Source organism: Gordionus sp. m RMFG-2023, chromosome 4, assembly GCF_954871325.1.
Source record: "Gordionus sp. m RMFG-2023 chromosome 4, tfGorSpeb1-WG-v2, whole genome shotgun sequence".
Taxonomy (NCBI): domain Eukaryota; kingdom Metazoa; phylum Nematomorpha; class Gordioida; order Chordodea; family Parachordodidae; genus Gordionus; species Gordionus sp. m RMFG-2023.
Genome location: NC_088778.1, coordinates 17,140,375 through 17,164,611, shown reverse-complemented (window position 1 = coordinate 17,164,611; position 24,237 = coordinate 17,140,375). Strand labels below are relative to the sequence as shown.

The 24,237-nt window shown below is 25.0% G+C and overlaps 1 protein-coding gene across 1 annotated transcript in view; it reads left to right on the top strand.

Annotated features, from left to right (window-relative positions):
• LOC135928682 (serine--tRNA ligase, mitochondrial-like) overlaps window positions 1-24,237 on the top strand; it is a 32,774-nt gene that overhangs the window by 5,982 nt on the left and 2,555 nt on the right. Inside the window, exons 2-6 of the mRNA XM_065465138.1 lie at window positions 7,594-8,123; window positions 8,165-8,210; window positions 8,253-8,340; window positions 10,497-10,612; window positions 23,187-23,430. Of these exons, the coding sequence (XP_065321210.1) occupies window positions 7,594-8,123; window positions 8,165-8,210; window positions 8,253-8,340; window positions 10,497-10,612; window positions 23,187-23,430 (1,024 nt within the window). The remainder of the gene's footprint in view (window positions 1-7,593; window positions 8,124-8,164; window positions 8,211-8,252; window positions 8,341-10,496; window positions 10,613-23,186; window positions 23,431-24,237) is intronic.

Sequence of the window (24,237 nt, the reverse complement as noted above, 5' to 3'; positions counted from 1 at the left end):
TTTATTACATCTATTGCAGGATGAATAATAAAATGTTTAATTTTAAAAATTATTTATAACTAAATAGATGGCGTTAAATACTTAAATGCAATTTATTATTATATTTATTATCAAAACCATTTATTAGTAAAATTTATTATAATATTAACTGTAATATATTATATAACTGAATACGTCTATAAAAGTAGCATTATATCTGATATTTTATAAACAACTGTATATAGTAGAGGATTATAAACTATATGTCTACTTATTTTTTATAAAGAAATCTCTTATACTTATTTGGACCTTGAAAATATTTTTAAGGTATGATAATAAAATTTCAAAATAAATATACAGTTGATTAGTCATTTTGAACTCGGTTAATTACAATATTAAATTTGTTAATTTTCAAATAATATATGATTATATTTATTTAATTAGGGTTAAATAATAATTTAAATAATAAAAGTCAATTAAACTTCAACTGTTAAAGATAAATTAATATTTAGTTAGTTATTGATATTATATTTTTAATTCAGAATTTGATCGAGCTGACATAGTGAAAAGATAATTTATATGTATTAATCTAACCTAATAATATTCATTTAATAAAAATTTAAATAGTCTTATTAATTTCTAAATAATAAAATTATATCTATACATTACTTAAAGGAATTATAAAAGAAATCATTCAGTAGGCAGTCAAAAAAATTTATTTTTAGTTCAAGGGGATATTAAGGAGCCATTAAAAAAAAAATTTTTTTGCTTCAGGGGGCTATTCAAATTTTTCAGGGGCTCGAGCCCCTCCGCCTCCCCCCCCCCCTAACGACGCCACTGCTTATAATTATGTTATATTATAGAAATTAATAAATTAATATATTATATATTTTGGTTAATAAATAGTATATGTTTATAATGTAACGCACATTCATTTAATTCCGTTTATTCAAATCGCGCATTCATTTAATTAATATCTTATTCAAATTATATTTTTATTTTAGTTATACTTTTATTTTATATGCTAACCTTTTTTAATATTATATTCTAATTTTAGTTTGTAAAAAGTATATAAATAATAGATTGAAAAAGTAAATAAACGAACATTTTAATATTTCTTTATTTTAGTGTTCCGAGGACTTCTTTCTTCATAATGCCCCAGCTCTGGGTGGTGGACTTGAATGTGACTACCTAACCTAATGAGATGATCAAGAACCAAAAAAAATCCCTAGCACGTTCTTTCACGCCAAAAGCTTCTTTCTTCAAATTAACTCGTCATTAATACAGGTGCGTCGCTAGCCTTTGCAATCTCAGGGGACTCAACTAAAAAAATTATACACTTTTTTTAAATTTGCTAACTCTAAACAATTATTCTATAATTCATATTTTGTCATTTATTATATTTTGCATACAAAATAAACTAACATATAAATAATTAAAACAATATAAGACATATCTAAAAATAATATTTTTTTCATACAAAATCTATTTATTACAGTATAAAATATTTTTGATTGTTGATATAAAAAAATGTTGCGTCTAAAGAATTACAAGAGAAAAAAGTAAATTAATTCATACATAAGCCTCAATTGGCGAGATGATAGACTTACGCCAAATGGCGTATTAGCAAGAAATAAAAGTTATATTTTTTTTTATTTATACGCATTTTCCGAATCGATAAAAAAGTTACGAAAATTTAACGAATCAATTAAAATTTGTATTTATAATAAAATGGATGTATAAATAATATCGTGGACGAAATTTAGTAAACTATAAAGCAATATAAAAATTTAAAATACATAAATCTTTATATATCAGATTTTAGAATGTCACCAAAAAGTACTACCATAGTAATACCTTACTTATTTCCCAATATTTAGTAAACTATAAAGCAATATAAAAATTTAAAATACATAAATCTTTATATATCAGATTTTGAATGTCACCAAAAAGTACTACCATAGTAATACCTTTTTAAAATACATAAATATTTATATATCAGATTTTAGAATGTCACCAAAAAGTACTACCATAGTAATACATTACTTATTTCCCAATATTTAGTAAACTATAAAACAATATAAAAATTTAAAATACATAAATCTTTATATATCAGATTTTAGAATGTCACCAAAAAGTACTACCATAGTAATTCCTTACTTATTTTCCAATATTTAGTAAACTATAAAGCAATATAAAAATTTAAATTACATAAATCTTAAGATGGCTATGAATTAGGAAATTTAGAATAATTGAGTAAAGAATATATCTTTCCTTGTGCTTCAAATTTACAAACAATTACTCATTTTTTATATAAATTTTTTTATTGAATTTATGTTGAAATTTATAAATTATATTGTATGTCTTATTTTAAGTTACCTGGGAACATTAAAGTTCTTACCTTGTGATGACTTATTCTATAAAATTGACACACAACAATCCCTAACAAGCTTCAAATCTACAAACAATTGCTCATTTTTTATATAATTTATTTATGTTGAAATTTATAAATTATAATGTATGTTTTATTTTAAAGGTTACTTGGAAACATTAAAGATCTTACCTTTTGATGCCTTATTCTATAAAATTGACACACAACAATCCCTAGCAAGCCAAATTTACAAACAATTACTCATTTTTTATATAAATTTTTTTATTGAATTTGTTGAAATTTATAAATTATATCTTTTGATATTATTTTTTTAAATAGAGTTTAAAAAATAAATTTCTCTTAATAAGCTCCCATAATGTTCTTACTAAATTAATTTAATTTTAAAAATTTGTGATTGGACATTTTTAATCATTTTATAAATGATTGTATTAACTTCAATAATATATTCAATTTAATGAATAAAATTTATTTAATAATATATTTCGTGTATAAATTATAATACTATATTTAATTGCGTCATTTAATACTATATTTCGATTTAACCCTTCACTAGAAATGTTAAAAATCACTTAAACTTCAAAGGTAGTGTCTATTTTATCCCTAATGCAAAATTAATAAAAATTAGATTTAAATAAAAAATTAAATTTGTAGGCAAAATTCTCCTAAAAATAACTTAAATATTTTACCACAAAAAAAATTAAATTTGTATGCAAAATCTCCTAAAAATAACTTAAATATTTTACCACAAAAAAAATTAAATTTGCAGGCAAAATTAACCTAAAATATGCGAATTAATAATTCCTATATTTTACCACAAAACAATTAAATTTGTAGGAAAAATTCTCCAAAAAATAACTTAAATATTTTACCACAAAAAAAAATTAAATTTATATGCAAAATTCTCCTAAATATAACTTAAATATGCGCAATTAATAATTCCTGTATTTTACTATAAAAAATTTATAGGCAAAAATAAAAAATTTAAAAAAAAACCATAAAAAAAATAAAAATAATATACCCCCCCCCCCCCAGACAGTGTTAACACTTTATTAAAACTTATTTGGTGGCAATTTTTTTTATTTAAAAAAATGATATTCATGTTATATACTAAATTTTTTATATAGTCATTTTTGATGATGATTTAAAAAAAAGAGGATCAATTCAGATTTTAAAAAAATCTCCAAATTTATTTTTAGAATGTAAAAATTGTATTAGCAATACACATTAAAGTAAAATAATAATTGGGATGATTATATAGTGTTGGTGTTGTAATGAAATGTATATAAAAATTGTATGATTAAAAAAGATAACTTTGTAGTCTATATATCTATTTATAATATGTTAAAATAGGATAAATAAAAAAAAATATGCATAAAAACAAGACAAATACAATCAACTAAAATACTTTTGGTAAAAAATATAAAATATCAACATTTGTAATTAATTTTCAAAATCAATAACATTTACAAAATGGGATTCAGAATTGTTAATATAAATGTTTTGGTCAAATTTTTTTATATTTCCATCATCATATTTAAATGGTGGATACATTTGCCAGCAAAATGAAGCCCCATACCTAGCATACACCAATATCGGGGTATTGAGAAGTGGCAACACTTCGCAATTCAATATCCGTTGCCCATTCACCATTCTACTTGCCTTTTCTATTATATACTATTGCACATCATCTTCACACGTATTTTGACCTTGAGTATAATCTAATATATTTTTTATCATTATTTTTTGCAGCATCAGCAAGACCATATGTATCTAATCAAACCATAGGAGTCTTGTTTTCCTGTTATCTCCATACTTATACATCCAATTATTTTTTAAAAGTTACTCTTTCTAAAAACCTATCAATGTTTTAAAAAAATAATATTATGAATTAATATAGGATATAATCATTAAAATTTAAGGTAAAGAAAGAAACAAAACCATATTTGATGTATATTAGTAAAAAAAATACAACCAAAATTATTTTTAAATTTTTAAATTACCGGTAAAAACAATTCCCATCTAGCTCAATTGTTTCCAATCGTGATGGAGCAGTTAGCACCCTTCCTATATTTTGAGAGACTTTCTTTTTTTGCTGACGCTAAATTTAAGCGAGTAGCATGATATTTCCTCCAAAGTAGTTGGATTATAAAAATGTTTAAATGTATGTTGAATGATTTTAACGAGTGGGTCATCTATGGCTTTAAATATTTAAAAAAATTAAATTAATCATGATATTTAAGAATTACAATTAACTGTATATAATTATAAAATTACAATTTTTGAACTTTGAGTCTGAGTATACAAAGTCTACTAAGTCCACTTGAAGATCCTTCAAAAGGTGTAAAGAAGATTTTTATAGTTTACTAAATATTGGGAAATAAGTAAGGTATTACTATGGTAATACTTTTTGGTGACATTCTAAAATCTGATATATAAAGATTTATGTATTTTAAAAAGGTATTACTATGGTAGTACTTTTTGGTGACATTCTAAAATCTGATATATAAAGATTTATGTATTTTAAATTTTTATATTGCTTTATAGTTTACTAAATATTGGGAAATAAGTAAGGTATTACTATGGTAGTACTTTTTGGTGACATTCTAAAATCTGATATATAAAGATTTATGTATTTTAAAAAGGTATTACTATGGTAGTACTTTTTGGTGACATTCTAAAATCTGATATATAAAGATTTATGTATTTTAAAAAGGTATTACTATGATAGTACTTTTTGGTAACATTCTAAAATCTGATATATAAAGATTTATGTATTTAAAATTTATATTGCTTTATAGTTTACTAAATATTGGGAAATAAGTAAGGTATTACTATGGTAGTACTTTTTGGTGACATTCTAAAATCTGATATATAAAGATTTATGTATTTTAAGTTTTTATATTGCTTTATAGTTTACTAAATTTCGTCCACGATATTATTTATACATCCATTTTATTATAAATACAAATTTTAAATGATTCGTTAAATTTTCGTAACTTTTTTATCGATTCGGAAAATGCGTATAAATAAGAAAAAATATAACTTTTATTTCTTGCTAATACGCCATTTGGCGTAAGTCTATCATCTCCCCCTCAATTGATAATGGTTTTTAAAAACTACATAAGGCTATATAATTCCTAGCAACTTACCTTGACAAAAGGTCATGAAACTAATATAATTCTGTTACCATTTTAGACATTGTTTTATAGAATGAACTAATAAGAAAAAATTTATAGGCCTTACCAAATTAACAATTCATGAAGAAAAGAATATAAGAGACCAATCCAAATCATAAAACTATATGGTAGTTAGAGCTTCCTCATAGATGGATGATGGAAGCTAGATAAGTAATCGAGAAAATTATTGTGAAATATCAAATTTCTAAAAGATTATCTTCCATTTTTATAGTATATAAACGACTACACAATTAACCATTATTGCGTATCTAAAATGTGCAATCATATGCTCTCAGCAGCTGTAGTAATAATCTTAAATTACATATCCACACAAATAATAGATGCTGGTTAATTTACAGTCACAGCCATGACACTCACGATGGTAACTTATATCAGAATTTATTATATTAAATAAATTGATGAAGCAAAAACACTAAAACTCTTTAGAAGAAATTATTCAAATATGTTGAAGTCTTGAGTTATTATACATCAAGGATGACATATTAGAAATGAAACATTTTGTAACTATAGAATAATAAGAGTGATATCATGAAAGCATTTAAAATTTTATATATTATTTTCGCACCATCTCAAGTTGGTATATTATATCTTAAAATAATAGTAAGTTTGTAATAATATCTAAAATATATTCGTATTAAAAATTTAACTCAAAACTATTTTTCAAAGAAGAATAAAATAGCTTTCCTAAAAACAAGTAAAAAAAGAAAGATATCTAATTTATTACATCCATTGTGGGATGAATAATAAGATGTTAAATTATAACAAAACAAATTGTTATTTATATTTATTATCAAAAGCATTGATTAGTAAAATTTTAAAAGTATTAACTGTAATATATTATATAACTGTCAAATACGTCTGCAAAAGTGGCATTTTACCTAATATTTTATAAATATTTATATAATAGAAGATTATAAACTATATGTCTAACTACTTTTTATAAATAAATCTCTTATACTTATTTAGATTTGGATCTTGAAAATGATTTTAGAAAGAGACATGATAATTAAATATAAAAATGTTAATTACAATTAAATTTGTTAATTTTAATAAATGATTATATTAATTTAATTAGGGTTATATAATAATTTAAAAATAAAAGTCAATTAAGATTCAACTATGCTAAATTAATATTTAGTGAGTGATATTGACATATTTTTAACACAGAATTTGATTGCAAGCTGACATAGTGAAAATATAATTTAAATGTATTAATCGAATCTAATAATTAAAATAGTATTCATTTAATATAAATCTAGATTAATTTTTAAATAATAAAATTAAATCTATATATTACTCAATAGAATTATAAAAGAAATTGTTCAGGGGCAATTAATAAAAATTATTTTTAGTTCAAAGGGATATTAAGGAATTATTTAAAAAAAAATTTTTGCTTCAGGGGGCTATTTAAAATTTTCAGGGGGCTCGAGCGCCTGCGCCGCCTATCTCCTCCCTCGTAGCGACGCCCCTGCATGAGTATCTTTTTAATTGTTGCAAATATTCATTCTTATTATATCGTATTTTATGTTCCTCCCCTTTAAATGATAAAAATTGAATTTTATACTTAACTATTCTAATTTAACTGGTAATGATAATTATCTTGTATTTAAAATTCTATCATGTATCTTTTTTATATTTTGAATAAGATACTAATTTCTAAATCTGCATTTTTTTTATAACGAATCCATATCAAGATTCCTTTTCCGATCATTTTTTGTATATTTTGTTTGAACTCATCTAAATTATAGAATTTAATTTATATATTATAATAACTGACCTATCTATCAATGTTGGATGGTCATGTGATTTTGATAAAATGCCCTTCATTTTTGGAAATAGCAACATTCATCTAAAATATTTCTACTATAAATAAACGAATTCATCGCACATGTTTTCAAAAATTTCAAAATTATTTGAAAACCCATTTTATAGGATAATGGCAATTGATATTTCATATAAGCAACTGTTTGACAATTTTAATAACTTGCAGAATTATGAAACTTTATCAAAAAATTTACACATTAGACGAATAAAAAATATTAATTTAGCCAAGATATTTAATAATTTTAACGAATATAATTCATCTAACAATTTGCCAAATAGTGAATTATATGATGCTATTTGTAGTGACTTGAAATTTTTTCCAAATAATGTGCACCCAAATGTTTTTTTACTCAATGATATTGTAGAAGAAAAAGGTACTGTTGTTGACACATTAAATATTAAAAAGGAAGGTAAAGATTTAATATCATTTGAAAACTGCCTAAATAAATATCAAATTGGCAGGCATGAAAACCTAGGAAATGTTACTGGACCTAAATCCTATTATTATTTTAATAATTTAGCCTTGTTAGAGAGAGCTCTTTTCAAATACATTATGGAAATATTAATTAAAAATAATTTTATTATAATCAATTCACCATCTATCATCCATAAGTCATACATAGAAGGTTGTGGATTTCCTTTAGACAGTGTAAGAGATCAAATATATTATCTGAATCCGCACATATTTCCAAACATTTGCATGGCTGGCACATCTGAAATTCCTTTAGCTTGTAATTTTATTTTTTGTATAATTTTATTCTAGATATTTTAGCATATTTTAGCAATATAACTTTTTTAAGAAAAGAATTACCAATCAAGTATATATTCTGCTAATTTATATTAAATTTATAACAGTTAAGAGTTTGTGCAATTAGTCGCTGTTATAGAGCAGAAATAACATCAAATAAAAAGGAACATGGTTTATATAGAGTCAACTATTTTGATAAGGTTTATAAATATAAATAATTGAATATATTATATATCAGAAATTTAAATATAAACTATAATATTTGAGTCATGTTATTGCTTTTAAGAAATAACTTTGATTTTAATTAACTATCATAATATTATTATTAAGTAAACTAGTTGTAAAATTAATCTTAGGAAATTAAATATATAGATTACAAATCTTTGGAAATTAAATATATAGATAGTTAAAAACAGGGACCCTGAGGACTAATAACCTTCCAGTTATGTTTTCCATAAAATTTCCAAACATGTCAATGAATATTTTTTTTCAGAAAAAATATATCCCATTGGGGATCAACTAATTGAAATAATTTTCATGCTTTCTCAGTTTAGGTCTCTAACGAACAAAAATTTACAGATGTGACATGTTTAGATATTTTATAAATAATACATGAAAGCTAATATCGTCCAATGGGGAGAGTTACTATATTTATTTTGGTAAGGTATAAGGAATTTTTTTTGTTTTTCTTTAAATATTTGATAAGGTTGTAAATTATCCTTATATACAAAAAAGTATAATTTTTTTGAGTGGTAGTTATGGCTAAGAGGTAAACCTAAAACGAATTATTTAATATTCAAATCTATTATATTAGTATTTTATGAATATGAATAACAAAATTTTATGATTCAAAAATCAAAGCAAGTTTGAATAGAGATATTATATTATAAGTCAAATAATATTTTATCCATTATTCGTATAATTTGAAATTATCCATAAATATTCAAAATTATTCATAAATATTTAACACGTTCCTTGCAGAACTTTTATTTTTAGTTTATAATATATCATTTTTATATTTTAATAATCTATTTTTGAAAATATTTTTGAAGAATTTAATTATTGAAGTGAGTAATTTTTTTTATTTTATTATTCGTACAATATAAATAAAAAAAATTCTATTTGTACAAAAAATAAGGCAATCTCAATTCGAACACACTAATCAGATACTAATAATGCATATTTGATTCTTATTTTTGTAAATATAGTAAAAGGGTTAGAGATCTCTTAACTAAAGAAGCGCACGATAAATTATTTGATTTTAAATATAATAAAACCGAAGCAAACCGTTTGAATTAGCAGGCGGAATATAACCAAAACCGTTTTACATAACGGTTTACTTATCCGGTGTCGGATTTTTGTCAACCATAAAATTTAATTTTGATTTAAGTGCTAATTATATTATATCTAATATATTAAAATAAAACTTTAGTATAAATTTTTTTTTAAAACAAATTTAATTCTAATGTATAAGGCGAAACAACAATTTCAAAAATCTAAGCATTTAAAAATAAAAAGTAAAATATGTTTTATAAAAGGCTAAAATAGCAAGTTTAATTAAGAATAATATTTAACATTAAAAAAATATCTCTAAGTCTAGAGCATACCCGATCGTTTGTTCAAGCTGTTATAAGAAAGCAAGTTAAAATAGAGCTTTGCAAAATATCTTTCGAAAAATTTGGATATTTCGAATGTTTTTTATCGCCTGCCTACTGGTTTTATTAATTCCAGATAATTAAGCAACATCTAATAATGAATAAAGTTAACTAGCATTAAAAATAATTTTTAATGGGAAAACATAAATTAAACACTAAAGTTCAAGGAACCAACCGTTATCTATAAAGGTTTCGGTTCGGGTATGGCTAAAGGGCAAAAATTTAAAAAGGCTACATGGTTATCCCCAGCTCATCTGTTTAAATTTTCATAAGTTAAAGTTCGTATACAATTTTAGAAAAATTATAAATTTTTTCGTATTTTGAAATTTTTAATATTTATATCAAATTTGTCTTAAATAAAATTATAGAAAGATAGAAAAAACGTGAAATAAATTTGTTGAGAAAATATACTACACTTTAACGAAGTATAATAAATAATATTTATCAGTAAAAATAGAACGTACAAGTATTAAGTAATATGTGCTCCTAAAATTCACATACTTAATTAAATATAATTTGATATTTGTAAATTGTAATGTGTAATGTGTATATTTTAGTCATACTGTGGTAACCTTTTAGAAAAATATTAAGGTTCATTCCGGTACGGTTCGGTTCATTTTGGTCCTTGCCTAAGATGAACTCTAATCATTATTTCTAATCACCATTTATATTAATGAAATATATTTTAAAATAATTGATAGTTAGAAATGTTTGCTATAACCTCCTCAGACCTGGATAATCAAGAAAGTGAAAATATGTTAAAGCATTTTGTCAGTTTACAAAAAGAAATTTACTCAAATTTGGGGCTACATTTGAGGTATATTATTTAATTAACAAATTATATATTTCTATTTGGAGGCTGATCCGTTGCCGATATTAAATTTATATCGACCGATTATCTATCCGGTATCATATTGATTTTATGTTCTGTACATACGAATCGTTTTAATTTTTAATGCATACATTTAGTGTTTTAATCGTTATGAGTCGATTTTTAAAGACGGCTTACTCGCTATTTTATTCAGAAAAATATTACGCATTGTTAATAGATGGCACTTGGACATATATTAGCGAAGTCTCAAGGTTTAGTCAATATTTTTTTGCCTAAAATATTGAGATAGCCGTTTTTAAAATTCGACTCAAGCAGCGATTTTGCATCACTTCACTACTTACATCTCATCACATATGCTTTTTAATAGTATAACATCTATAATTTAACTACACCAAAACATAATTTAAAAATATTATAATGACTAGTTATACTCTCCTCATGAATCTAAAATATATAAAATATTTTTTATTGTTAGATCACTTATTTATAAAATAACATTAATCTATTTACATAATACACTTATATTATCAAATTTGGAATAAATATTTTAAAAATTAAGACGCCATTTTATCCTATCGGAAATATTTATAATATTGGTCGATAACCTATATTTTAAAAGAGATGAAATATCGACTCGATCCGATAAAAATATCGGTGCATCCTTAAAACTCACTACAGAGTTGATATGATTTCCATAAATTGATAATATGGCATTTCATGCTACGATAAAAATATCGGTGCATCCCTAAAACTCACTACATAGTTGATATGATTTTCATAAATTGATAATATGGCATTTCATCATGCTATTAAAAGGAGCACATTTTATCTCGCCTATATCATCACGGCAAATAAACTCTTACTTTTAATTAGTGCTGCCAAGAACATCGATTAAATTTGAGTAAAAGGAACGCCATTCGTTCAGCACGCTTATTATTTATTGTTTTCTAATGAATATGGAAAAGATATACTTTATTTTATTATATATTATGCTAGCTGATAACTCGTCAGGAATGATGGGGATTAACGCATTTATTCTTTATTTGAAGATGCCCTTTATTTGATTATGGATATCGGATATCAACTTATCTTATAAGTTGTGAATAAGAAATTTACTTTTATATTGATTAAAGGTTATTTTTAGATGTTATATCAATTATATATGTTAGTAAAGTATATATTTAATACCTTCATTATACAAATATATATTTTTATATTTTCAATATATCTATATTACATAATTTCTAATGAAACGTCTTTAAGTGCCCAATTTTTTTTTAAAAAATATTTTCTACATTTGTATTTGTAAAAGGCATAAATAAATTAATCCTGTTAGCTGAGGGCTTTGTAAATTTTCACAAAAAATTGTATTTATGTGCATATGTGTGCACAATAAAAAATATTTTATACTTCATTTTTTTACATTTATTACAATTTAAGACCTAAAAAATGTAATCTTGCTAAATTAGGGTTTTCCATAGTTTATTTTCGATTTATTATTGCCATAAAACCCTCATCTAACAAGATTACAGTTTTTCAATTACAAATGTAGAAAATATTTTTAATTATAAGCAGAACCAAAGGGTTATCCAATACATTCACCCATTACAGGCCTGGCCAGGTTATTAAAAATTTTTTTTTGACCCAGCCCAAGTATATTAAAAAATTATAATATGGGCCAGGCCGTGAACCTGGCCAGGCTTGCAGGTCTCTGAAATATAACAGACATATGCATTGCCCTACAAAACTTTCATCTAGCAAGATTAAATTATTAGGTTATAAATTATAAAATGTATTAAAATGCATTTAAAAATAATTTTATATTGTGCACATATATACATTCTTAGATAACAAGTATATTCAAGCCACAGGTCTGCAATAGCCCAGAAGTGGCCGGAAAAATATAGTATTTTTACCACTCCCCGAGATCTGAATAGTTATTTCTGGTTAATGATGCTTACTACCAAGTGAATGTATGAAAATATTCTAAATACCAACCTAATTTGCTAAATACCGACCAAAATTTATTAAAATGTAATAAGACTTATTATTTAATATATTATAATGGAATCACATGGTCGAGTCCGGCCTCCTATATATCATCCCCCCAAGGATGGAACCACCAAGTTAGAATAAGAAAAAAAACATAATTATTACCGGGATTCGAACCCGTAACCATGGGATTAATAAGCGAATCTCTTGCCGACTAGGCCATAGAGGCTTTCCAAAAATCACGATTTTTCAAATATATATTATAAATATATTTGGTAGTGCCTATCCAAATGAAAAATAAACAGAATTTAAATTTGATAGGTAGTACCTTAAGGTAGTAAGCATCATTAACCGTTATTTCTTTAGGTTTAACAGCTTATATTTTGGTTTAGGTATCAAAAAAAATTAAAAATTGGGCTAGGCCAGACAACTTTATTAAAAAATTGAAACTGGCCCGAGCTGGGCAAAAATTTGGCTGGGAATAAACCAAATTTTCACTTGGCCGGGCATGAGAATTTTGTCATTTGCCAACCTTATATGTTCCAATTATTTGTTCATATTGAAAGTACTATAAATATATACTTCATTAACATATCCTTTAAAAATAATATTAAGAAATTTAAATAAGCTCTCATCAAATTAAAGATAAATTTCTGATTCACACTTCATAAAATAGGTCAATTTATGATTCATTCATTATCAAATAATAAAGGGGGCATTTCTGATTACCCATCATCAAATAAAGGAGAAATTTATTATTCCCCATCATTCTTGACAGGTTATCTGCTTATAAATGTAACTCTTTTAAAAATATAAAAAAACTATAATAATAAGATCGCTCTTTGAAAAATGAGAGATATTAGGGCTGTTAAGTGCTTCAAATAAGTTGAAAGCCCAGTATTTATTTTTTGTCCATACAGGCTAGCAAAGATATGATTTACTCTAATTTCTATGATAACAAAAAAATATTCAAATTTATAATAATTTTGATTATTTTCTACTGAAACTATATCATTAACTACTTATATTAAGATTGGGTATAAAAATTTTTTTTTGAGATATTATGAAACTTATAATCAAAAAGATTTACAATCTTCTAAATAATTTATGCATAGTTGTGAGTACATATATTTGCTGGAACCTTCAGAAAATGATTTAAAAAATATTTTTGTAATGTGATAGCCCTTTATATGTTGCTAATGGAGAGTAAAGTATATATTTAGTACTAAGAAAATAAAGCATTATTGTATTAAAATAAAATATGTTAGAAAAGTATATATTTTGTACCTTCAACTATGCAGATGTTAGTAATGGATAAATCATAGTTTTTATTTGATGTAAGCTAAATGCAGGGCCGTAGCCAGGAATTTTCAGCTAGGGGGGCCAAGTGCTTACTTGAGGGGGCCACTATTTTTTAAAATCAAACAAATAATTACGCATTCATAGAAATTTTTTCCTATTTTTATTATAAATTTAATAACAAAATAATACTATAATATGCATATACAAAATAAAATAATACTTGCATATACAAAACAAAATATTACTATAATAGAATACGGCTATTTTTATTTTTAAATTTTAATAAAAATGAATTAAAAGATAAATTTTGTGTTATTTTTTTTTCATAAGCCATCAATACTAAATTTTGCTTACGTTGTTACTGTATCGACTCTCTAGTGCTCGATAGAACTCTCTTTAGTTTAGAGAACTAGGCCTCATAAGAAGCCGTTGATATCCTAATGATTATGGCTGCTGAGTAGCATTTATACAATTCTTTAAATGCATGATGATAATTTTTTTATATATAATATGTAGAATATTTTCAAAATTATGTTTTTCTTTAACTTCAGAAGCTAACAATCCTTTTGCTATCTTCATTTCATGATGTAACGTTTCCATATTTAAGTTTAACAATGATTTTAATGGGGCCATTTTATCTGATAAAAAATAATCAGAGTCAAAGGGTGAGAATGTATTAAAACATGAAAGAAGATTATAATCATCTTGTGTAAATCTGTCTAAAAACCGATCAACAAAGTTATCAATAATTTCATAATAAATCCTTTTTAAAGAACTCCAATTGGAGTCTTTTTCACAATCAAATTGTAATTTGCTATCAAATAAAAAATCTTGAAAATTTATAGGCGTTTTACGTACCCTTGATGATTTTTGGGGAGTGAGATTAAATTTTGTTAAAAGTTTTTCAACCTTAATTCTAATCAAATCAAAAGAATTATAACTTCTTTTATTTTTTTAGTATATTGATCGTAGAATCAATATAATTTTTAGCATCCACTAGATTAGTACCTACTGACTGTAGATACTTATTTAGTGGATCTATTTATTAATATCTCATAAATTATAATGGCTAATATAACGTAATTTATATTAATGCGTTGAGATAAAAGATCAGAGTCTTCGACTGAATCATGAGTGGAAACCTCTGAATTAAGAGTTCTTTTAGAAAAATAAAATAATACTTCACCAATAGCCTCAAAATTCTATAAATGATGCGAGATGTTTCCAAATGACCAGTCCACCTCTGGTCTAAAAGTCTCTTAAGAGTATGGCCTGTATATTTACAGGATACTTTAAAACGCCTAAAAAAATTATAAAATGCATTGGATAAATTAAAAAAATTAGAAATGATAATAATATTATTATTCCAATTTTGAACACAAGATGCAACTGGTTGTAACAATGTATAAAAGGAACTTTTTTATTAATTTTTTTTTGAAGAAGGGTTTGCACTCCTCCATTTCGGCCAGACATAACGTTTGCACCATCATATGCCTAGCTTATTATATTCGTTGAATTAATATTTAAGTCACTAAGTTGTTTTAAAATATAATCAGTGATGCTTTCAGCAGAAATACACTCTAAATTAATAATTCCTATTAAATTTTCTTGGACTGCTCCAGAAAAAATATAACGAATAGTTATGCTCAAGTTTTCACAACCTGATGCATCTTTTGTCTCATCAGCCTTAAGACAAAGGCATCTTGCTTTTGTTATATTTATCAGAAATATCAAGCACCATATCTGCCATGATAGATAGTACTTCATTATGTATATTGGGTATTTTGGGGAATAAATTTCATAATCTTATTTAATTCTGGATCTTTTTGAATCGTGTTTGAAAACATTGCTATAAATAATCCAGAAGAATAAATTATTTTTTCATCATTTGCAACATCTATAATTTGTGTCGAACCAGTGCCACGAAAAGGTAGCTCCTGTATGCTAAGAAATAGGATCAAATCAAATATTGCTTTAATATAGTATTAATTAGGATTAATTGTTGACTTCCCAACATTGTTGTTATTTCAGTACCTTTATTTATATCTCGATTTTTATCATACCATATTGTAATTGAATTTAAATGAGCTTTTGAGCTCTCGTGTTTTAGCAGTCCCTTATTGGCAGCTAACGTGTTTTTCCAATTTCTGAATCCCTTTTGTTTAAATTCATCACTTGCACAAGTATTTCCTACATGGAAAACAAATAGCAGCGTCAGTACCATGATTTTTGAAATGATCTTTGTCTTCCATGGATATCTTTTTTCACGTAATCGTTTAATTTGATTAGCTTTGGTTCATTGTGGCCAAGGTCACCTGGGATTTGAATTGAACTTTAATTATTAGAGGATTTTTTTGACCCTAAAATATTATAATTAATGGTAATCAGGATGGGCGAAGGGAAGGGCATGCTGAAAATGAACACATACAAAATTCTCTATCTTGTATTTAACAAGTATTTGCTATACTAGTGCCCAATCCTGATGAACATTATCAAGTAAAATAAAAAGATCGTAAATATTATATTTTTAAAGATTAAAGAAAAAATAAATTTTTTTTATATATATAAATCAATTACTAGCTGCCTCTTGACAATGAGAGACTGAGCTGCTAGATGATTGAGCCTCTTCATTTTCAATATTTGTATTAAAATCAAAATGTAATAATAAATCACCATAATCACATACTCCTATTGATATTGTCAAAAATATATAAATAGAAAAATCTGGTATAAGTTTTAAAATATTTACCATCTTCTTCTACCTAAAAGTAGTGAGGATCATGATCTAGATTATTAGCTTCAACTTCATTTATATCTTGAAATATGAGTGAATATATTTATTGTAATAATTACTATACTAAAATGATAATATTAATAATAAATGTCTCTATCTCTTATCTTATATATGAAATAATAATATATAGGTATTGCCCAACCCTATAGATATTAGTTTTTGAATTTATACTAACTATGAGCAGAATCAGTTTCAGAAATTTCTAATGTAGTAATACTAGTAGTTTGTAGAGGTTGTGTTGCTTGACATTTGTTTAACTTAAAATAAGAATTAATGACTGATTGATGTTTCTTAAAATAATCGCTGTAAAATAAAATAACTCGTTATATATTATAATAATAATAATAATGTGATACCTATATAATGTTAGACACAAACACATATGAAAATAAATGAATGAATGATGATTTAATATTGGGTAAAATAAAATAAAACAGGATAGAAAGAAATTTACACTAGAAATGTTTTTTGAATAAATATTCAAAATTTATTTTAAAAATATAAAAATAATCAATTCTAAAAAAATTTTTCAAATTGGGGCAGAAAAATTTTTGGGGGCCAAAAAATTTTTTGAGGGGGTCTGGCCTCCCCGCTTCCCTCCCCCCCCGTAACTACGGCCCTGGCTAAATGATTGAAATAAGTATGTTATAAATATTCTCTGTCTAGCTTTCACAATTTTAAACCATTGTTGCAAATAGCTGAATGAAAGACTCTTAATTTAAGTATAAATATTAAGATCTATTAATATTATTTTATATTTAAAAGTTAAAAAAATTGTGAGAAAAGCATAAAATTTTTTTTTGAATAATCACAATACGCATAGTAGCTCAAACCAAAAGCGTGTGCTGAAACGGAAGTTCCGGGTTTGATACTGGTAGATGGCAAAAAATTAACATTACACTCTATAGTCTCCTTAATTTTTAATATATTAAGATGATACGAAAACGATCATCTTGATTTTGGAGATTATATATTAGATTCGAGCAGAAAACCCGTCAAGAATGACGGGCTTTCTCAATTTGATGATGGATGAATCAGCTTAATTTATAAAAATAAAGGGGAAATTTCTGATATATACATAATCTATTCATAATAACACCAGAGCTTCCCTCCACCTTGCGAAGAAGGGAGATGGATTTTAGGGTAGCAAACAATTGATAGAAGATGGAATAATAGAAAAAAGAAAAAAAGATATGAATTATAAGAAAATATAATAATTGTTATCTTTAAGACATGACGAATACACATGCATTTGTAGCCATATAAAACGAAAAAAAATATAATTTATATCAGGAATTTCCCAATAATGGAGGTTTCAAATACTTACCAAATTATATGACGATAAGTATAAAATGGAATAGTGAACGGATGATGAAGATGTTACCATTAATTTGATGATGAAGATGTTGTCTTTTCTTTGCCCAAAATACATCATAAACTATCTGAAATTTTAATAAGAGTAAAAATTGAAACTATAAAATAAGAATTTTATGGATGATTAAGATGTTGTCTTTTCTTTGCAATTGAAATTTATAAATAAATTGCAAAATTACTTTTATTTAATAAATAAACAACCTATTTTGCATTTTTTGAAATATGGATTTTTATAAAAGATTTGACTTTACTGCTTATATTGTACTATCTGAGGCAAGAAGTTATGGTAGATATATCATCCAAAGTAATAAAACATCAAATTCTCAACACCATTTAAAATTTATTTAAGATGATTAGATAAGATTGATTTACTTACATGTTAATTTATTGAATTTAAATATGTGACATATTTTATTAATTTTAATTATAATTGTATTGCTGATTTTAATTTTGTTTTGGTAAATTAATATGGCAAAATAAATAAACTATAAATTAGTATGAAATATGACCAAATAGATATTCACAAGATAGATTTTATTCAACATAAATTGATGTATTACCTCATGAGGTTTATGTTAAGAAGTTGTGGTAAATATGTCATCCAAAGTAATGATCATACAATTCTCAACACTATTTAAAAAATTTTAATTAAGATATCTAGATATAGAATAAATAAATCGGTAGACACATAGGCTAAATTATAAATGAAATTATATATAAAAATATAAAAACGCATGAAATAAAAATTGTTTTGAATCTATAAACTGAATGGAATGAATATTGATTTGAATCGAAATTTTTGTTTTTACAACATTCTTATTTTACTTCACTTCAAATCTTATATTTCAAATGTGACAATAAGGCTTGAATTGGGGTATTTTTTGGTATGGTGTAATCTAAAAATGTTGAAATTATAATAAAAATCTGGAAATAAATAGATAAAAAAAATAACTCATAAGAGCTCGTTAGGGCAGCTATAGGCGGCTGTGTAAAATATTTAGATATCGTATTTAGTTGCGAGTTCCATTCCACCTCATGGCGTGTTGCACTTTTTCACAAAATGCCGCAATTTTTCTGTGACATAAATAAGGGATTTTTTAAAATTTTATAAACAATTTAAGATGGGTTTTTATTTAGACCAATGACAATGTTCTTCATTTTTATTTATTACATTTTTGTTATTGAATTTTATATACTAAAATTTTTTAATTTATTTAATATTGAATCAAATATGTTTATTCATATTTTCTAATACTTTAATTTGTTTTATAAAGAATATGTCAATCAATAGTACTTATTTCTTCAGATGAAGATTATTTAACTCTGCCCTAACCCCAGTATTAAACTACACCAATAAAGAAAATTAAGGGGACTAAGTCTACCCTTTGTAAGTGTATATTTTACAAGTGTTGATAGCGACCCGAGTAGCGATGCTCTTTTCAAACCATTTTGAATATTTCTTTTTCTAAATATAAGCCATTGTGAAATAGATATACAGTCTTCAGCTGTGCAGTTATTTTTAAGGAAAAAAGAAAAGATCTCTTAATTAAAAAGTTATAAAGAGATGGAACTATTTTTATAGTTCAATGAAATGTCTAGATAGTCTTATGAAGGAGAATGGCTACGAATTGAGATTTTCGATGACAAATCGTTGATAAGTGAATATTATATGGTTAGTGTTAATTAAAGAATATATATGATTTTATTGGTTATGTAACCTTTGCTAACGCTCTTTCCATTTTAGAAGGTTAAGATAAAATGTATTTGGATTAAGGGAGACCAGGGCTAGTCGGCGCGAATGGCTATTCGGTTCAGCGGATTTTATTTAAAAACCAGACATGTTTAGAAAATTTAATTATATATATGTATATTTGAGGCTAAAAATATTTTATACCCCTCAGCTATTTAAAAATTTTTATGATAAAATGTGTTTTTTAGATAAAAATGAAATAATTTTACACCACAATATTAGATGGCATTAAAATATGAATAGTTTAAAAATTATAAAATTGACATTATATGAAATTTAAAACCTTCTTTTTGCATTTCTGAAAGTTTCATAATCATATATCATGTTTAAATATATTTTTAAAAGGTTATAATTAATTTAGTTAACAGGGGTTAGTAGAATTAGGGCTAGTGCGATCAATTAATATGCTTACAAATATGATATTTAATATATTTATATAATAATATAAAATAAGTATTTATTGACCACTATTATATATTTAAATTAATTCTATATATTAATACAATAGGATTAGGAAAAAAAAAATTTATTAAAAATTTTACACATTCTATAATTCAAATATTGCCATATTTTGTCATTTTATATAAATGATTTTTTATGTAAATGGTATATTGTTATCAATAAAACATTTTTTATGAAAATAATGGAATAATATATAAATATCCTATGAAGATTTAATAAGATAATTGAATCTGCAAGCCCCGGGTTTGGCCTTGTTGGCGCAAAACACTTTTTACTAGAATCAATCTTGAGAAATAAGTATAAAATAATTTTAAAATTTATTAATATATAAGGTTAGGTAGATGCTTTGCTATCTTATAGTATTATGTAAATTCAAATACAGCAATTATTTTCTGACCTATGATGATTTTGATAAAAATTGCGCCGATAAGCCCTGGTCTCCTCTACCTCACTTCTACGATAACCATTGTAATATTAAAACTTAAAAATTGGCATTAAATAATTTTGTAAGCCGTTTATTAATGCAATCCTACAAGGCACAGATAAAAGCTACACAGAGTTGAAATATTGCTTGTAATTTATATTTTGTTTTTTATTTTCAATGATTCCAACACATTTATAAAGATGAATATATACTATCAGTAATCATTCACCCGTTTTAAATTGGATTAGCTCTGGATAAATTAGAGGTCGACCATGAAAAACAAGATCTTGATAAATATAATGGAAAATATTGGTGTCTTTAAATGATTACACATGCCATATTGAATTCTGATAAAGATAAAAAAAAATTGATGAGAATCTGATTCTTGTGACGATGATCTAATAAGTTTTTTGAAAATAGAGACCATTATGATATATTTTTAATAAATTCCCTATTATTAAATATAATACAACCCTCCCATCCTCTGCGCCAGTTGAACATGGAGCTAAACGCTTTTATTTATTTAATCAAAATTTTGTAAATCAATTCTTCAAAAAAATAAAAATAATTACAAAAACGATCTTATCTTAATTTAACTTTATTTTTATTCAGGCTTTAAATATGAATGCAAATAACAGCTATTTGATTCAAATTTTTACAAATAAATTAAATTGAAACATAAAATTCGAAAAAAAATATTATATATATTAATTAAAATGGATAAGCATAGATAATATAATTTAGAATCATCTTATGGTATTTAAATTTGTAAAAAAAAATTATCAAAAATAATGTAGTTAAAGGATATTAAGACAGATTATAAATAAGTTGATTAAAATAACAATTATTATTAATTTTTATAATTAAAAATAAAATATATTGTAAAAAAAATATTATTTGATTATGATTATTATAAAAATAAATAACTGTAATTAAAAAATATCTAATTTACAATAAAATAAGCAATTCTTGTTGCACATAACGGTATTTAAAAAAATATAATTTAATAATTATAATTAATACAAATGATTATATGAGAAAGAAGGAAAAAATCTAAATAATTAAGGGAAGAGGAAAAAGATCTAGATTATTCTGGCTGCTAGAGGAATGAACCCATTAAACATATAAAATTAGATTTTATAATCTGAATTTATATGCGTTGACGTAATTAAACGCCTTTTTTGGAACTTCTGATTAGTTTTTAAAACTCTGCCAAGCTTTTAAGGATGTTAAGGTAATGACAATACAACTGGTACGAATTTATATTCATCAGGAATACACATATTTTTTCGTTTTAAAATCTTCTCTGTATTATAAAAGTTGTTGGTATGTGAAAGGGGGTCAACGCAAGAAAAGTCCCACGCTAGAAATCGGCCATTCTTCCAAGGAATTTGTGTAATTCCATCGGGTCGTCTCCCATTAGTAAAGAGACCTGGGGGTTCTAAAGTGGCAGGAAAGCCAGCCCACTGTAAAGCCCGTTTTATGAGAGCATTGCATCTGTTATGTCGGATTGAACGTCCACTGCTAAAGATACTTTGGAGGCCATCTTAGGAAACAAGAATGATGATTGATTGGTACTTTTTTATATTGATGTAAATACTACGTGTGGAAAACCTAAAAATTAAAAAAAAAATGTAGGTTTCTTTGATAATTAATTTATGAGTAAGTTTAGAACCGTAAAATAATAGAAAACTTGTAAGGCACATATTGCTGACGTTACTGATCAAAATCTTTTCATTCTTGTTTTATACGAGTATATTTACGTGTTAAACATTATTCTAAAATGAACCGAATGCCGAGCTCAAAATCGACCACTTAGTAATTTGCTAGTAATAACAATTGAAAAATGTTCATATTTGCTTTATTTATCCATAATTAAATACATGTAAAACATCACAAATATTTTTAAAAATATTGTGATTTGACCGATAATTGAATCGTAACTTGCCACTTACTAAATATTTAGATCAATAACGCCAGCAATATGTGCCTTACAAGTTTTCTATTATTTTATAATTCTAAACCTCTCATAAATTAAATTGCAAAAAAACCTATCATTTTTTTAATTTTTAGGTTTTCCACATGTATTTACAATAAAAGGCGCTAACCAATAATCATTTTCCTAAGATGGCATTTTCTTATTTATGCATTTAACACCTCTTATGGATATATATTTGTTATTTTTGGGAAAAATTAAGAACCATATGGAATAGGGAGAATGTAAACAAAATTACAACTCATGATTATTATTATTATTAATATACATTTTATGATGAATGTCACTGTCCGTTCAAACAAAAAACAAGGTTTGACAGTGTTCCTTAAAAAATATCAGTTCATACAGCGAACTAAGAATAATTGCCTTCATCTTTTAATTCTTTAAAAAAGGTTCACTTTTTAGATTTTAATTCCTTCAATACATTATAATAGTAAAACAAATTATTTAATTTATGATATCAAGAGTTTTGGAGATGGCTGGTCATGAGCTAGGCCTACCCGCTTACCATAAATTCGACATCGAATCCTGGATGCCTGCTAGAAAGATTTTCGGTGAAATTTCAAGCGCGTCCAATTGCACCGATTTTCAGAGTCGAAGACTTAATATTAAATACATACCCGATATAAACGATGATTCTCACGATAATTGTATAGTAGATGATTCCGTAAACAAAACGGGAACAAAACCATATTGTTTTGTTCACACGGTTAAAAAAAAATTCTATATATTTCACTATTAAATATTATATTGTATATAGTGTAACGTAACCCGGTCTTCTCATGGGACCAAAAAGTTAGAAGCGAGTTAAACGCTAAAACCTGGAATAGCTATGTTCTATATCATGATTGTGATCACTTATATAAAGTTATGTTACACAGTAATAATATAATTTACCTTATTGTCACGTTATCGAAGTTTTATTTATAAAAAAAATTTAACGAAGTATATATGTTACAGCTGATATATAAACTTAGTTAGTAAGAAAAATTTAAAAAGATATATGAAACACTCAAAAATGGATGTGGGAAAAATAAGCGAAAGTTTAAGAAAATCGGAAGATGTGCTAGAGTCTTGCAAGGTGATTTTTTCGCGGCCCTCAGATTAATATTATATATTTTATATTGGATAAATGTAGAATATACTATATATTCTATTTTTTATCTATATAAGTAATAGAGTTTTAATTAGTCACATGAAAATTAAAAATTAATAAGTGAAATGTGTGAGATTAAGAATGACATGTGATTCTGATTGACATTTCGATGAAACAAAATGATTATTGAGGTTATTTCGAATATTTAATTTTCGGAACTCGGGTCAAACTACCTCTTACAGCCCGCCCGAGCCTAAAAAGAGTATTGAATTTTCGAACTCGAGGTTTGAGTTGTTCGGGTAGCCTGCATGTATCTAGGTGGGAATACAGATCAAAAAAGAAATTTAAGAGAATTTTTAAAAAAACTCATTGGGAATATAGGGTTTAAAAAATCATGATACTCAAAAATAGGTGGAAAAA